The sequence below is a fragment of the Triticum aestivum genome, chromosome 2D (assembly GCF_018294505.1).
Source record: "Triticum aestivum cultivar Chinese Spring chromosome 2D, IWGSC CS RefSeq v2.1, whole genome shotgun sequence".
NCBI classification, from domain to species: domain Eukaryota; kingdom Viridiplantae; phylum Streptophyta; class Magnoliopsida; order Poales; family Poaceae; genus Triticum; species Triticum aestivum.
Genome location: NC_057799.1, coordinates 9,819,504 through 9,835,934, shown reverse-complemented (window position 1 = coordinate 9,835,934; position 16,431 = coordinate 9,819,504). Strand labels below are relative to the sequence as shown.

The 16,431-nt window shown below is 49.4% G+C and overlaps 1 protein-coding gene across 1 annotated transcript; it reads left to right on the top strand.

The window, feature by feature from the left end:
- The first annotated feature begins 5,660 nt into the window (after positions 1-5,660).
- On the top strand, positions 5,661-7,133 carry LOC123048211 (uncharacterized). The gene has a single exon (XM_044471360.1). It carries the CDS (start codon positions 5,661-5,663, stop codon positions 7,131-7,133), a length of 1,473 nt encoding a protein of 490 aa, XP_044327295.1.
- Positions 7,134-16,431: the final 9,298 nt, after the last annotated feature.

The window sequence follows — 16,431 nt, the reverse complement described above, 5'->3', positions numbered from 1 at the left end:
AACTGAAAAAATGGTCATCATATTCAAATTTGTTCCGCATAATGTTTAAAAATGTTCACAAAATTTAAAAAAATTTACCAATATCCAAATTCACTAGCATTATTTGAAATAAGGAACATCTTTTCAAATTCATGAACATTATTCGAATTCAGGGACATTTTTTGGCTCCATGAACTTTTTTGAAATTCGCATTGTTTTTGGAATTTTGGAAAGTTTTCGAAATCCCGAATTATTTTAAAAAGAAAAATGAAGCAAGACAATAGGGGGCTTCGCGCTGCACTCATGGGCCGGCCAAAAATAGGCGCGCGCGTCCGCTCCTTAGCGCGTGCTGCACCATATAGGAGGAACCTTAACCCTGCTCTAGCGAGGCGCCGGCCACGGCCGTCGACCTGGGAGGTCGGCACTTTCTTCATAGCTGCCAACATCCGCGTGCGAGCGTCGCTTCGCAAGCTTGTGATCGTGCAAGTCTATGGACCAGTAGATCACTCACTCCCGGCCGAGTTCTTGGGAGAACTTGAAGCCAAGGTGAGGGTGGTATCTGCAGCTCAAATCCCTTTAATGGTGGGTGGTGACTTTAACCTGATTCGTTCGGGTGCAGATAAAAATAACGACAATATCAATTGGCCAAGGGTGGCCATGTTCAACAATGCTATTGCGTCAATGGCACTTAGGGAAGTGGCCAGAACTGGGGCAAGGTATACTTGGACTAACAAGCAGCTAGCCCCGGTGCGATCCGTCTTGGATCGTGCTTTCATGTCTCCGGACTGGGAAGTGGTGTTTCCTTTATGTTCGCTCCTTGCTGAAACAAGGATTGGATCGGACCATGTTTCCCTCATCTTATCTTCAGGGGAAGATAGGATTCGCCGCAGCCCGCGTTTCTTCTTTGAAACCGCGTGGTTTGAGGTTCCTGATTTTGACACCATCTTTAGGGAGAGATGGTTGCGATGTGTCCAACTCGCAGGCCAGCAACGCGGCCCAATGGAGTTTTGGATCACTGTCGGGGGTCGCCTCCGCACAAGCCTAAAGGGATGGGGTGCGAACCAGGGGCGTGACGACAAGGTCCTCAGGGCGAGGCTACTCGGTGAAATAGCACTTCTCGACAATCAAGCGGACACACGACCTTTCTCAGAGCAAGAATGGGCGCATCGATATGCCTTGGAAGGGCAAGTCGAAGCTCTGCTGCGATCCGAGGAGGAATATTGGAGGCGTAGGGGAGGCCTCAAGTGGACGCTCAAAGGCGATGCGAACACTAAGTATTTCCACGCGTACGCGAACGGCCGGCGCAGGAAATGCTCAATTCTTAGGTTGCAGACGGAGCAGGGGCTTCTTCTACAGCAATCGAAGATTACCCAACATATCTACGACTTTTATATTAGTCTGATGGGGACCGACGAGGCTCAACGCGCGCGTCTGCGAGCGGACGTGTGGCTCCCGTCTCAAAAGGTCCTCGATAGCGAGAACGAAGAGTTGGGGCTCGCATTTCTCCCTAAGGAGATAGACGGTGCACTCCTAAGCATGAAATCAGACACGGCTCCGGGGCCGGACGGGTGGCCGGTGGCGATGTTTAAACACTTTTGGCCATTGCTGCGATCCCATATACGATGTGTGTAATGGCTTCATGCGTGGTTTCATGGACATTGCTAGGTTAAACTACGGCGTGCTCTCGCTAATCCCGAAAGTGTCTGGGGCGGACAACATTCGCCAGTACAGACCCATCGCGCTCATTAACATACCGTTTAAAATTTGTGCCAAAGGTTGCGCCACTCGGCTCACGCCGATCGCTCATCGCACCATAAGTCGTTCTCAATCTGCGTTCATACGTGGTAGAAACATTTTGGAGGGGTCGTTAGCTTTGCAAGACACCCTTCACGAGCTTAAGCGCACGCACGAACCTGCGATTCTCCTCAAATTAGATTTCGAGAAGGCTTACGACCGCGTCAATTGGGATTTCCTCAGTCAGATCCTCACCAGTCGAGGCTTCTCGCCGATGTGGGTGCACCGAGTCATGCAATTGGTATCGGGGGGCCAAACTGCGGTCTCGGTGAATGGAGAAGTAGGGCACTTCTTCAGGAACAAGCGTGGCTTGCGCCAAGGCGATCCCATGTCACCGCTCTTGTTCAATTTTGTCGCCGATGCATTGGCGGCTATGCTGCGGAAAGCAACGGAGGCAGGACACATAAAAAGGGTGTTGGGACACCTCATCCCAGGGGGGATTTCGCAGTTGCAATACGCGGATGATACGCTATTGTTGTTCCAACCCGACCTCCATAGTGTGGCTACGGTCAAAGCCTTGCTGATTAGCTTCGAGCTCATGTCGGGGCTTAAAATTAATTTCCACAAGTGTGAAGTGATGCCTATGGGCATGGAGGCGTCTGAAGGTAGGCGTATTGCGGACCTGCTCAATTGCAAACTAGGCAAACTCTCGTTTACCTACCTGGGTCTCCCGTTGGATGCCAAATGCATCACGATCGACGGGTGGGCTCCGCTCTGGACCAAGGTGGGAGGGCGGGTATGTCCGTGGAGGGGGAAGTTCCTATCCTCTGCAGCTAGGCTGGTGCTCACGAACGCGAACCTCTCCTCGCTGCCACAATTTGCTATGGGTCTGTTCCTCCTGGCAGAAGGGGTTCATGTCAAGATGGACACACCTCGGTCCCGTTTCTTTTGGGAAGGATCGGGATCAAAACGCAAGTACCACATGGTTAAATGGGCTGCGGTGTGCCGTCCCAAAGACCTGGGAGGTCTAGGGATCACAAATACCAGAATCTTAAACATTGCACTTATGTGCAAATGGATATGGAAGCTCTCGCAGGGGGTGACGGGTTTGTGGATTGACCTGTTGCGTGCCAAGAACTTCCCGAACGGGAATTTTTTCGAGGGTGTGGCGAGGGGATCTCCTTTCTGGAACGATTTTCAAGCGGTCCGACCGGCCTTCGCACTGGGAGCCAAGTTCTCCATTGGTAACGGCCGTTCGGTCCGTTTCTGGCTAGACCACTGGGTGGGATCCCAACCCCTTTGGTCAGAATTCCAGGACCTTTACGCTCTGGCTGTCAACCCGGAGCAAACTGTTGCCACGACACTTGCCTCTTCCCCTTCGGCGATCCATTTCCGAAGAGAGTTAACGGGAGCAGAACAAGCTCACTTAACGGAATTGCTTGATTGCATTGAGCCGGTGTCGCTGTCTACGACCGCGGACACTGTCACCTGGGCCCTTACCCCGTCCGGCAAGTTTTCGGTCAAGTCTCTTTACCGTAAGCTGTGTCAGGGCCTGTCCTTCCAGGTGCCGAATGGCTTGTGGAACGCGCGCCTTCCGCTTAAGATTAAGGTGTTTTTTTGGCAACTGTTCCGCAATAGACTGCCCACTTCGGCTAACGTCGCCAAACGCAATGGCCCGTCGACCGGCCTGTGTGCGATATGTAACGTCACGAAGGATGCGAACCACGTATTCTTCCGCTGTCCGCTGGCACGTTTTGCTTGGAGTGCCGTTCGTGCAGCGGCCAACACCTCTTGGGACCCTCGGTCGGCTTCCGACCTCGCGGCCATAGTAGACTCGGTTAAAGGAGGCAACAAACATGTGCTTTGGAGTTGCATCGGCGCCTTGGCCTGGGCTATCTGGCTCACTAGGAACAAACTAGCGATCGAGGGAATCTTCCCATCACACCCTGCTAACATAATTTACAAATGCAACCTTCTACTGCAGCAGTGGAGTCCGTTGGCGAGGCGCAAGGATGCTGAGAAACTGAAGCAAGCTCAAGATCGTCTTCACCAGGTCTACGTTTTGGCTAGGGAGCCATCCGCCACTTCTACGCCGTGAAGTGACCCTTTTGTCACGCGAGCGAGCCTGCGTGCTCTATGCTCTGGCTTCGGGCCTTGTATTTGCATCGCTGCGTGCTTCTTTTGGCCCGTTTTAAAACTCTCGTGTCTCCGCGTCGGCGTGGCCTGAGCCTCCGTGCTCGTGTTCGATGTCCTAAGACTATGTTTGTTACGCTGCCTAAGTTGTGGAATTTATTAATTTAAAGCCGGACGCTTCTAGCGTCTTTGTTCCAAAAATAATAAAAAAACGGCCGTCGACCGAGCTCCGAGGACGGCAGCGCGGCTCCGTCGGCACGTCCAGCGCCAACCCCGAGCCAGGCCTTCGGCTTGGGGCGCGCCCTCGCCTGCGACCCTAAACGGTATGCGTTCTACCCACCTTCCCTTAGCAAGAAGAAACCCATCCTCTGTTCCCGGTGAGCTGAACATCTTTGCTACATCTACATTTACCCTCTCGATTACAACATTAATTAATCGTACGATCAGCCACCTCCTCCTTGACGTCGTCATCTACCGCCGATGGCAGCATCGTTGATGGTTCGTCGAGGAACTTACTGGCTTGCTCCAGGTACTTGTCCCTGCGTGGCGTGGCCAAGAGCCGCATGTTCTCAATGTTGCAGCCCCTCGTCACGAAATGTTGCCAGATGTGTGAAGACTCGGATGATAACGTGTAGGGGCGGCCCTGCTTCTCGTAGGTTTCTGGTGTTTCTAAGAGCTCCTGCAACTCGGTCCTGAGCAGCGGGTTTGAGCGCTCCACCAGCATGTTCTGAGCCTCCACTAGCTTGTGCTGGGCATCGAGCAGCATGTCGTTTGACTCAGGATAAACCTACAACTTCAATTACGGAGAACGGAGGGAGTATCGCGTAATCACTGACTAGGAAAAACGCGAGCGACCCAGCAGAGTAGAAAGGATGTGCTTTATGATGTCTACGCCTTCTTCAGGTCAGGCCGGCCAGGGTTTCAATGAAATGCAAGAAAACACATGGAGGCCACTACGCCTTGTCGTTTGAGACTTCGCATGCTGTACCAGAAGCGTTTCACGGTCAGAGCTGGCCTACGGTGTAGCCGCCGTCGGCGGACGAGGACCGATCTTAAGGAGGAGGCCAAGAAGTTCCACGATGACCCAACCACGCAGCCGCCGCCGGTGGACGACGAATCAACAGTTGAGACGCTGCCAATGGCGTGTATGTATACGTCAAGTGTCTATATGGTTGAGGTTGAGACGCTGCCAATGGCGTATATGAATACGTCAAGTGTCAAGTGTCTAATTAAGCTAAGCAGGCGTGCTAAGCCGTAGCGCACTTCGATTAGTTTGTTTATTATTCTTCTACAGGTATTCCCACTCCCTGTGTTGTACTCCTAGTAAACTTCAATTAGTTTTGCACTCGAAACCCAAGTCATAAATCGGACCAAATCCATTATTACAACAGATTACATCAGAAACCGGCATACTGATTGCACCAGAGCAACATTGTGGACAGGATTAAAAATATTGAAAGAGAAAGTCAATGTTTTCTTGTTGCTTAGGCAGTTGGCTTGTCATTCTCACACGTTTTTGCTAGAAATGTATTCCATGGGGTGCTAGGCCAATAATAAAGATTACAAATAGATGTAGTTTACAAGGATACATTGACTTTCTGGTGGGGAAGCTATCTCCCCCGGTGACCGTTCGAAAAAAGCAAGGATACACGTTTACCGCCGTGTGTCGCCCACCTTTGAACATATCGCCATCAATAGTTTGGAGACTTATATCTGGTGAAGAATCTCTATAAGACTTGCAGAGGCTACTCAATTTGTCCAGAGTCCATAGAGATCACCAACAACTTCCATCATCGACCGTCTTCTTGCTTGCCATGGAGGCTGCCATATCCGTAGTCACGGGTGAACTAGTGAGTCGTTTCATCTCCTTCCTCAAAAACAAGTACAACTCCTCCTTGAGCCATGCACAATCAGAGAAGATGGAGGAGAGACTGCAGCACCTCTTGATGAGAGTCAGCATCGTCGTCGAGGAGGCGGATGTGCGGTACATAACCAACTCTGGGATGTTATTGCAGCTCAAAATGCTGTCAGGGGCCATGTACAAAGGATACCACATGCTGGACACCATGAGGTTCCAAAACCACCAAGAGAGTGCATGCTTTGACAAGGTTAGAATCAACGACTCATCTAGCAACAACTTGTATTTATCCATTCCTTTCAAGCGTTCTCGGACAAAAACTGAGATGGATGACAAGGCCATGCGCCTCGAGTCAGATGGTGCCTTGGAAAGCTTAGAAATTGTTGTTGCTAACATGACAGAATTTGTTGTGTTTCTGGGTGGATGTGAGCGCATGTCTCGTAGGCCATATGATGTTCATCTTTACACCAACAACTTCATGTTCAGCCGACATGCTGAAAAGCAAAAGCTCTTGAGCTTCTTGTTGGAGCACAATGATTTTCATGCACCTGCAGTTCTTCCAATCATAGGTGGTGTTGGAGTTGGGAAGAAAACATTGGTTGCTCATGTGTGTGCAGACGAAAGGGTTCGCTCACAATTCTCCACTACTTTGCACTTGAATGGAGACAACCTCTTGACGGTACTTGACCATGGAGGGACCATGTTTCGGATGATCTTGGTAGTTATAGAGTTTGCTTCTGATATAGGCGACGATGACTGGAAAAAGTTTCACTTGTTTCTCATAAGAATGAACAAAGGAAGCAAGATCATCATCATAAGTAAACTTAAAAGATTAGCCCGGTTTGGATCGGTGCAACCTATTTTCTTAAGTGTTTTGTCTTATGACGAGTTTAGGTATCTTTTTAAGACCCTAGCATTCGGGAGCGTAGACCCTGCAGAACATCCACGACTACTGCAATTAGCAGATGAGTTTGCCAATCAGTTGCACAATAAGCAAGGTTCACTTGTAGCAATAAATACGTTCTCACATGTGTTGAGAATGAACCTCACTATTCAGTTTTGGCGTTGCATATTTGACAAGATGACAAGGCATGTTAAAAGAAACCTCTTCATACATGGTGCGCACCCCAGCGTGCTTATGGAACAAGGCCTTCCAGTCGACATAACGGACTTTGCTTTGCATCCACTTACTATGACAAGTTATACAAGTAATGTTCCAATCAAGGAGAAATCACCAAGTGTGACATTTGCAGAGCTTCTAGCAGATCCTAGTGTTAGACCAGAAGGAGACTTCACTCTAATTAGATATGAATCAAGGATACCCCCTCATAAATCATTTGTTCATTTTGTTACAAGTCGTGCTCAGGATACACATGAAGGTAGTAGTAGTACCTTGCCAGGGAGGAAGCGACGGGGTGTGCCAATCTAATTTTGTTTTGGGACTCGTGTAATGTAAATCTTATTGTATTTTTGGATACATGATAAACATATGTGTTCATGTATCATATATATCAATTAAAGTACTGTAAATTTGTATTATGTTTTTGTTTTGGGTGGGGGGATTTCCCACCTGAATAAATTTCAGAATAAGGCATAGACCCAATCTATCTACTATATAATTAAAATAGAAGACGTGAACCAACCCGTGATTAGATGGTTAGGTGAACAATGGTATCCCCAACCCACCAGGTTTAAGTCGATGATGTGTCGGCTCAGTATCTCGGAGGTGCTCATAGGGGTAGGATGTGTGTGCGTGCGTTTATGGGGTTGAGCATCTGCGATTGTACTATGATAAAAACAGAATACAAATAGGTCAACACATTAATCCATATAAGCTAAAATTATTTTATCCATTGATCTTGCGTATGACAGCTGGGATTTAAAAGTCTAAAAGATATGACAATATTATTCATGTACAACTAGTGTTATAACTAGAGAATACCCCGCGCGTTGCTATGAGAATTGACTAAAATATATTTTAGTGATCTGATTGTATGAACTAGAACTAACAATATTATATATTATATTGGACTACTGTAGTCATAAAATATTTGAAATCAGTGACATAATATAATGAAAAACCTTTTCCCATGCATGTTAAGTGGACCTTTGACGAAACGACATGTGCGGTGAGATAAGATGTGCGCATGGGATCAATTAATAATGAAAACCTTTTTCCTACGCATGTTTGATGGGCCTTTAATGAGGTGATATGTGTGCATGTTAAGATAACAAAGATCGTGGGGATAAATTATTGAAGTATATAGTATATAGGATATGTCACGTATACAACCTTTCCACAAAAAATAAAAGAGCACCTCAGATATCAAATAACAAACAAATATCAATCGGATTTTAATGTGCCTGATTAGAAGGACAACGTACAACTGTACAAGTTTAGACATGTTTATGACAAAGAACTCTCAGAAATAAACAAAGGAACCTGTAAAACATGTTTTTGGGGAAAGGCCATCATGGCTAGCTTTATTAAGATCAAACAACGATTACATCATTCACTAGTTGGCTAATCAAGAACCCTGGAGGTTCCTCGGTCCAAATATTATTATATTTATTACAAAAACTAAATTTAGCTAGCTCATGAGCTGTCGAATTTGCTTCGCGAAAACAATGACTAAAGATGACCTTTCCTATTGACGTAGTCACATCTGTGCATTCAACAAAGATGGCAGCAGCTGCATCCCACCATTGGTTTTGTCCCTGGCAACATTTCACAATGTTAAGCGAGTCAGACTCTGCTCCCACCCTGTTACAGCCCAAGTTGATCGCCAAGTTTAGCCCGTCACGCATCGCCATGGCTTTGGTTGTGACTGCATCCACTGCATAATGAATATATTTGCACTGTGCCGCTATGAATCGTCCTCGTTCATCCCGTATAACTGCAGCCGTTGCTCCTGACCCCTCATCTGAATGATAGGACGCGTCGACATTTAACTTAACAAATCTCGTCTCAGGCCTCTTCCATTCGCGCTCAATCACCTCCCTCTTCTGGCTAACAGATTTTACATAGTTAGCAACAATTGACAAAATTGAGGTAGTCCATGTGGTGAGTATGACTCCTCCGTAGCCACCAGAGGTACCAACAACCCGCTGAAATCACTTCCTTGTAATTTAAACTTGGCGTGATACTCAAGGGTGAATCAAGTTCCAGGAGAAGAAACTCCAAGACCGCCGATCCCGATCTGTCCACTAGCAGGGCGTGGTTTATGCGATCCATGAGTCCCAACACGCTCCATAGTTTCCTAGCAATATCACACTGGAACAACATATGTCGCATATCTTCAGCATCCCTGTGGCAGATCGGGCATTCCCCACTGATGGAAATATGTCTATTAGCAAGTACAGATTTTAATGGGACGATTCCTCGAAGAGCACGCCAACAGAATATTTGGATCTTCGTGGGCACTTACAAACACCATAGCTGCTTCCAAATCGCTAATTGCAGGGTACTACTGGACGTCAGATCACCGAGAGAATGGCTCCTGTACTTATGTGACCATTGTTCCATATATGCGCTTTTCACTGAAAATTTCCCATGTTTAGTCAAGTGCCAAGCAATGAAGTCATCAAAGGCCTGAAAGTTGATCGGTATTTGCAAAATCCTATTGGCATCTACGGGATAGAATATGTCTCGAATCCACTGTTCATGCCATTGTGTGGTGACTGGATCAATAAACTCAACTACTCTTGATATCACCGTATGACCTCGCGGGGTTATTACTTTCCTATCCGGACTCGAGGGAATCCACGAATCATCCCAAATATTTACATTCTCCCCCGAGCCGATTCGCCAGATAAAACCTCTTTTAAAAGTAGCTAGTCCTGCGACGATGCTCTGCCAAGTAAAGGAAGCACCATTTCTGGGACCTGCATGCAACAAATCAGTGCTTGGAAAATACTTTGCCTTCAAAATCCTTGCACAGATAGAATCTGGGTTGATAATCATTCTCCAACACTGTTGAGGATATAACCATTAGAGTCACCGGCGCAGGAGGGGCCGGGTTACGTTATAATAATCATCACGTGAAGCCCAGTACCAAGCTTGCGGAAGGCGGGTCAGTAATGGGCTTAAGATCCGGAGGCGGCTTAAGGCCCGTAATGATGAACCGCCGTTATGGCAAGACTTGTAGTGTAAGGCAAGAATAGCTAAGAGTCCGAGCCGGACACTGTTATAAGCCGGCCGGAACTCTGAGAGCCGCCGGGGGCGTCAACCTCTCTATATAAAGGGACGACCCGGCGGCGGTTCTGGACAAGAGAGAACAGATCGATAGCCAGGCATAGCGATTAAGCTCCCTGGTCATCGAAACCCCAAGTAATTCCACCTCAACTGGAGTAGGCTGTTACCTTCACCGTAAGGGGCCGAACCAGTATAATCCTCGTGTCCTTTGTCCCGTTTAACCCCTTTAAGCTTCCTAGTTGCGATGGCTCCACGACTAAGTCCTTGCACGAGGACATCTGCCGTGACAATTCCACGACAGTTGGCGCCCACCGTGGGGCCAGCGCACGGTGGATTTGAGTTCTTGAAGGGCAGCTTCGAAGGGCTCAAGGGATACGCTGTGGGCCGGATGACCAAGAGTCGTCGCGGCATGCTCTACATCGACGATGCGAGCTGGGGCCCCGACGCCGGCTCAATCGAGTACGGGTACCGGGTCCCCTTCGGCGGAATCCACGTTTTCATTGGCAAGATTGGCGAGCCGGGCCCTAAGCCGGACCTCTGCGCCGACCTCATCGAGACGGCTCAGCGTGCGAAACCCGCCCGGACTCTGCCTGCCTCGAAGCGTGCTTTCGTGGGATGCGTCCATGGAGGACTCTCTGAAGGATCTGGATCTGGCGATGAGGCGGCCGCTCGCTCTGACGGCGAGTCATCCACGGATGAGACCGGCTCGTTATACCAGCTTCAAGATGGCAGGCTTAGGGGTTGTTCCGATGGTGATAGTATTCCGGACCCCTTTGAGCCGCCCAGCCGGGTTGGAATCTTCATGGCCGGCGCACAACCTGTTCAAAACTCCGCCACTGGGGCAGGAGGCCCTGTGCACTCGCCGGCTCAGGTGCTGATGGATCTCACAGACAAGATGACGACCCTGTTAACTGCTACGGTCGCCCCAGCGGATCAGGCTCAACATGATGCGGAGATAGCACAGTTAAAGCTGGACATAGCAAGAGCCAAGGAAGATCTGGCAGCGGAAGGGATCAGGATGGCTGCGGAACGGGCGGCTCTCGACACCCAGACTCAGCTGATTCAGGCGCAATCCTTCCGGCTCACGATGGATCAGAACGCATCCAATGAGATCATGAGAAGGAGGCATCAGAAGGCTCAATGTCGACTCCCTCCGGTTTACGACCCTCGAAACCTCTTCAACACGCCTGGTGCAGGACCCAGTAACCCGCCGGAGATCCTGGCACCCGGGGCTGGAACGCCGATTCAGCCACAAGTGATGGGGCCTCCCCGGGTGAGCACTACCCCGCCTCAGTACGTGCCAATACCGCTGGGTCATTATGCCAACCCATTGGAAAACATGATCGCCGCGGCAGCGCGACTGGCGGCTCTTCCAATCGAGGGCGACTCTCCAACGGCGGTCGAAACCCGCCGGGTCAGAGAACTTCTTCAGACGGCTCTGGCGCAGTAAGAGGCATACTCATATAGCCGGGACAGGATTCATTCAACCCCTCGTCCAAACCAGAGCCCAAGTTATAGCAGGCACATGGAATCAGCGACCGGCTCAAGCAACGTCCGGCGCCGCAACTTGCCAGCTGGCCATGGCCTGGCGCATAATGAAGCCGTTAACATGGTAGACCATGACAGAGCACGACAAGAGGCGGAGCAGGCGGCTCAGTTGACGGCTTACCAGCCACTCCCGGCTTATCCGACGGCTTCTATCGACGCGGGTATACCTACGAGGACTGAGGTGTCCCTTGTCTAGTGCCGGCTCTCCGTAATGAACGCCTGCCTAAGGATTTCAAAGGGCCTAGGAAGGTACCTAATTACACGGCTGATTTACAACCCGGAGCATGGATCGAGAGTTACGAGATGGCTATGGAGTTGCTGGAGGTCAGTGAAGCGGCAATGGCCAAGTACTTCACCATGATGTTAGATGGGACTGCCCGCACTTGGTTGAAAGGACTACCGCCTAACTCTATCGGGTCTTGGGCTGAGCTAAAGGCCCGGTTCATCCAAAACTTCAAAGATACATGTAGGCAATCTATGTCAATTGTGAATTTGACTAACTGCAAGCAGCAGGAGGGTGAGTCTACAACCCATTGGGTTCGGGTCAAAGAGATAATACATTCCTCTGATAAGATGGATGCCGGCTCTGCGGTCTTAATGTTGGAGCAGAATTGTCGTTTTGCGCCCCTGAAGATGAAGCTCGGGCGGCTCAAGCGCGATTGCAATGATATGGGTACGCTGATTGCGGCTCTGGTCAAGTACGCCGACTCTGATAGTACCAAGGATCCCGCGTCGGATGATGAAAGGACAGGGAAGGGAAAACGGAATGGCAATGGCAAGAGCCCCCAGCATAACCCGGCGAACCAGGAAGGTAACAAGCGTAAGGCTGATGGTAGTATGGAGTTTGTGGCCAACGCCAATTCACAGGGTAACAACCACTGGCGTAAGGGGAGACCACCTCCCCGAGCCGGCTGGTCAGGCCCGACGCTTGAGCAGTTGTTGAATGAGCCTTGTCCAAGGCATGGCTCTAGGGAAAAGCCGGCCACTCATCTATGGAAGGACTGCGCAATCATGAAGGCCTTTAAAAATTCCAATGCTTTCAATGGCAACAATGGCCCGGGCGGCGGCTCAGGTGCCGGCGGTTTTCACGGCCCGGGCGGCGGCTCAAATTCTAACTCTCAGAATTTTCAAGGGGGCTTTAATCAGCGATCTGGCCAGGGTAATCAGCAGCAGCAGCAGGGGGATACCAGACCAATCCAAAGCAGCTCAATGGTGGACAGTATGATGTGTTTACCACCAGTCTGTGCAAGCGAGACCAGAAGCTTCATAAGAGGGCTGTAAATGTTGTTGAGCCGGCGATTCCCCGTTATTTAAGATGGTCTGAGCAGCCTATTGTGTGGAGTAGAGAAGATCACCCTCCACGGGTTGATAATCTGGGTCACCTGGCCTTGGTGGTGGCTCCTCAGGTTGGAGGGTACAAATTCACTAAGGTGCTCATGGACGGAGGTAGTAGCATCAACATCCTCTATTATGAGACCTTCCGTCGTATGGGGTTAACTGATAAGAACTTCAGCCAGTCTAATACCGTTTTCCATGGGGTGGTGCCCGGCAAGTCGGCGTATCCAGTCGGTAAGATCGAGCTGGAAGTGGCCTTTGGAGATGAGTACAACTATAGGGCGGAAAAACTAACCTTTGAGGTGGTTAAGATAAGAAGTCCGTACCATGCTTTATTTGGGCGGCCGGCTTACGCCAAGTTCATGGCACGGCCGTGTTACGTGTATTTGCAGCTCAAAATGCCGGGTCACAATGGGACCATTACGGTTCATGGCAGCAGAAAGATAGTCTTGGAGTGTGAGGAAGGTGACGCGGCTTACGCGGAATCTGTTTGTGCAACAGAGGAGTTGAAGTTTTACAAGGACAATGTTGACCCGGCAGATATGACATCTTTGAAAAAGCCAACCACGGAGCATGAGCCGGTAATGAAATTTAAGTCAGCTGATGAGACTAAACTTGTTGATTTTGTTCCAGGTGACTCATCTCAGCAGTTTAGCATCAGTGCCAATCTGGATCCGAAATACGAAGGCGCGCTCATCGAGTTCATCCGTGAGAACAGGGACATCTTTGCATGGAAACCTTCTGACATGCCGGGTGTACCTAGAGAACTCGCTGAGCACACTCTCAATATTGATCCGAAATTTAAGACGGTCAGGCAATTCCTCCGGCGGTTTAATGAGGAGAGGCGGAAAGCCATTCGTGAGGAGGTAGCCCGGCTCTTGGCGGCCGGGTTTATTGTTGAAGTTTTTCATCCGGAATGGTTAGCTAACCCGGTGCTCGTGCTCAAGAAGAACGGCACCTGGCGGATGTGTGTGGACTACACGGATTTAAACAAAGCTTGTCCGGCTGATCCTTTTGCTCTCCCCCGTATTGATCAAATTATTGATGCTACGGCGGGTTGTGAGCGCTTAAGTTTTTTGGATGCTTATTCTGGATACCATCAGATTAAAATGGCAGTTAAAGACCAGGAGAAGACGGCGTTCATCACTCCCTTTGGAGCCTTCTGTTATGTGTCTATGCCTTTTGGGATCAAGAGTGCACAGGCGACTTACCAGCGTTGCGTGCAGAATTGTCTTCATAACCAGATTGGGCGCAACGTTCATGCCTATGTGGATGATATCGTGGTTAAATCCAGGGAGAAGGAGACCTTGATAGATGATCTTAGAGAAACCTTTGATAATCTCCGGGTTTACAAGATGATGCTTAACCCGGCCAAGTGTGTTTTTTGTGTTCCCGCAGGCAAGCTCTTGGGTTTTCTGGTTTCTCACAGAGGCATTGAAGCTAACCCGGAAAAGATCAAGGCAATCACCTCTCTGTCCTACTCTATTACAGGACTCCCCGAGTCCAAAAGGTGAGGCATTGTTTTTAAGGTGTAACCATGAGCCGCCTAAGAAATCAAGGTGCTTGTTGGGTTGAAGCTCCCGGCTCATCCCTCTCCGCTCCTCCGGCTGTTTCCATGACCTGGAAGGTTGATGATTTCCAGTCAATGCCACTCAAGGCTTCAAATTGAGCCTCATCATCAATTAACCCGGCCGGGTCAACTTCTGGGGCGAAGGTATGCTTACGAGTCTGAGGGATCAGGCTGACTACTTCATAGCGTGGAGTTGGGATCCTCTGATTTTCCGCGTCATAGCCCGGTTCATACTTGGTAAGGTCTGTGTCATTCCCAATCAAGGTGGCCATCGGGCGTACGCTCTTCACACAGGCGGCGAAGTCTTTCTGGTCAAAGGGGGTGCCGTCTTCCTTCAGGCTGGGGTATCCAAGAGCGATGTCGGCCGGGTCTAGCTCCGGTAGAAACGCCTTGGCCCGGCTCAGAGCAGCTATAGCTCCGGCTCTTGCAGAAGCCCGTCTCAGCTCTTGGAAGCGCTGAGGAAGTACGGCAAGCCGCCTGAGTACATCTGCCAGGTGATTGGGAACTTCATTGGACAGAGCCACAACGGCTAAAGCACGTTGTGACCCGGTGTAAAGTTGCTCCACTAAAGTGTAAACCGCCTTCAACTTGGTCAGCACGCTCTGGTTGAGGTTGGAACTCCTGGGACTTGCATTACAAAGTCAAGTGAGCTGTTGGCAATTGAGATGTTTCTGGGAACTAAATGATGTAAACTGATTAGAAATTTACCAAAGATTGCGGAGACCATCTGAGAGACATGGCGTTTTAAGCCGGACAGCTCGGCGGTTCTCTCAGTAAGAGTGGCTTCCGCTTGTTCGGCCCGGCTAAGCAAAGCAGCTTTTTCATCTGCCCAGGCTTTCCTTTCCGCTTCAAATTTTTTCTTCAGTTTCTCTTGTGCAGATACACTGAGTTCAAATTTGGAGTTGGCTTTGTGGGTTTCACTTTCCTGGGTCTTCAGCCGGCTCTTCAAATCAGAGATATCCGATTCAAATTTCTTACAGGCGGCCTGTACAAATTCCAGGTTACAGTTCAGGTGATTATAATGCAATATTAAGTCCCAAGCACTTTGCAAGCAAAGACACTTGGTACTTGGGGACTAATGTCTGCTGAAAGGCTCTATCTATAGTGCCGGTTCATGAAAGTAAGTCCCGAGCACTTTGCAGGCAAAGGTACTCGGCACTTGGGGGCTAATGTGCAAAGTTGCTCAACTACTTGATTAAAACATAAGATAAAAGACCGGGTCACCTAGGCTGTTTAACCCGGCCCTTGAGTGTTACCAGGTAAGCCGGTATTAAGTCTACAACATATTCTATCATAAGTAATAGACTTGGGGGCTAGCATGGTAAGGATGACTATGGAGTAAGCAAGAGGGTTGTGCCTCAGATTTTTGCTATATCTGCTTCACCATGTCAATTTCCAGGTCCCGGCTGTTGTGCACTTGACTAATATAACCAGCGACAATATCTCCAATGCTCAGATTGGCATAGTTAGTAATGTCCAGCCTGGCTCTGCGGCGTTCCAGAAGTTCCTCCTTAGCAGAGCACTTGGCCAGCACGGTGGGTCTTCCGGGTTCAACAAATTCGGTCCGGGTAATCACCACATCCGGGTCATCCGGATGAGCCGGGCTGGGGATCTCCGGGTTATCAGAACCCTCCATAACTTGCTCGTCAGATGGGGCGGTGGTGGTTTCTGGAGCTGGTGCAGACGGCGGCTCAGAGGCAGAGGCGTTGGGTTCAGTCAAGACCGGCTCTTCGACCGGTTTACTTTTCTTTGTCCTCTTGCTGGGCTTGGCTTGTGCACTGAAAGTCAAAAGGTTAGTGCAAAAAAATGAGTAAGATAAGCACAAAATAAGCTGATCATCATTACCCGGGTGCGGTCTTGAAAGCCGGCAAGTTAGATTGCATGGAGTCACCGGAGGAAGGTGAAGTTTCCTGATAGTTTGAATCAGAAGAATTGAGTCGCTGACGAGTGACGCCTGCCAAAGGATGAAAAGGATATAAGTTGGAGATAACCTCGGTCCGGCGCTTCCTTGATCTTCAGGTAAGCCGGAGGAGAGGTATGCATCCTTGTTGGTCCGGGTTTGCCTCCGGTTCTCATGAA

What these genes read in the sequence shown, in the direction of transcription:
- LOC123048211 (XM_044471360.1), top strand. Translation starts at nt 5,661, where the DNA reads ATGGAGGCTGCCATATCCGTAGTCACGGGTGAACTAGTGAGTCGTTTC.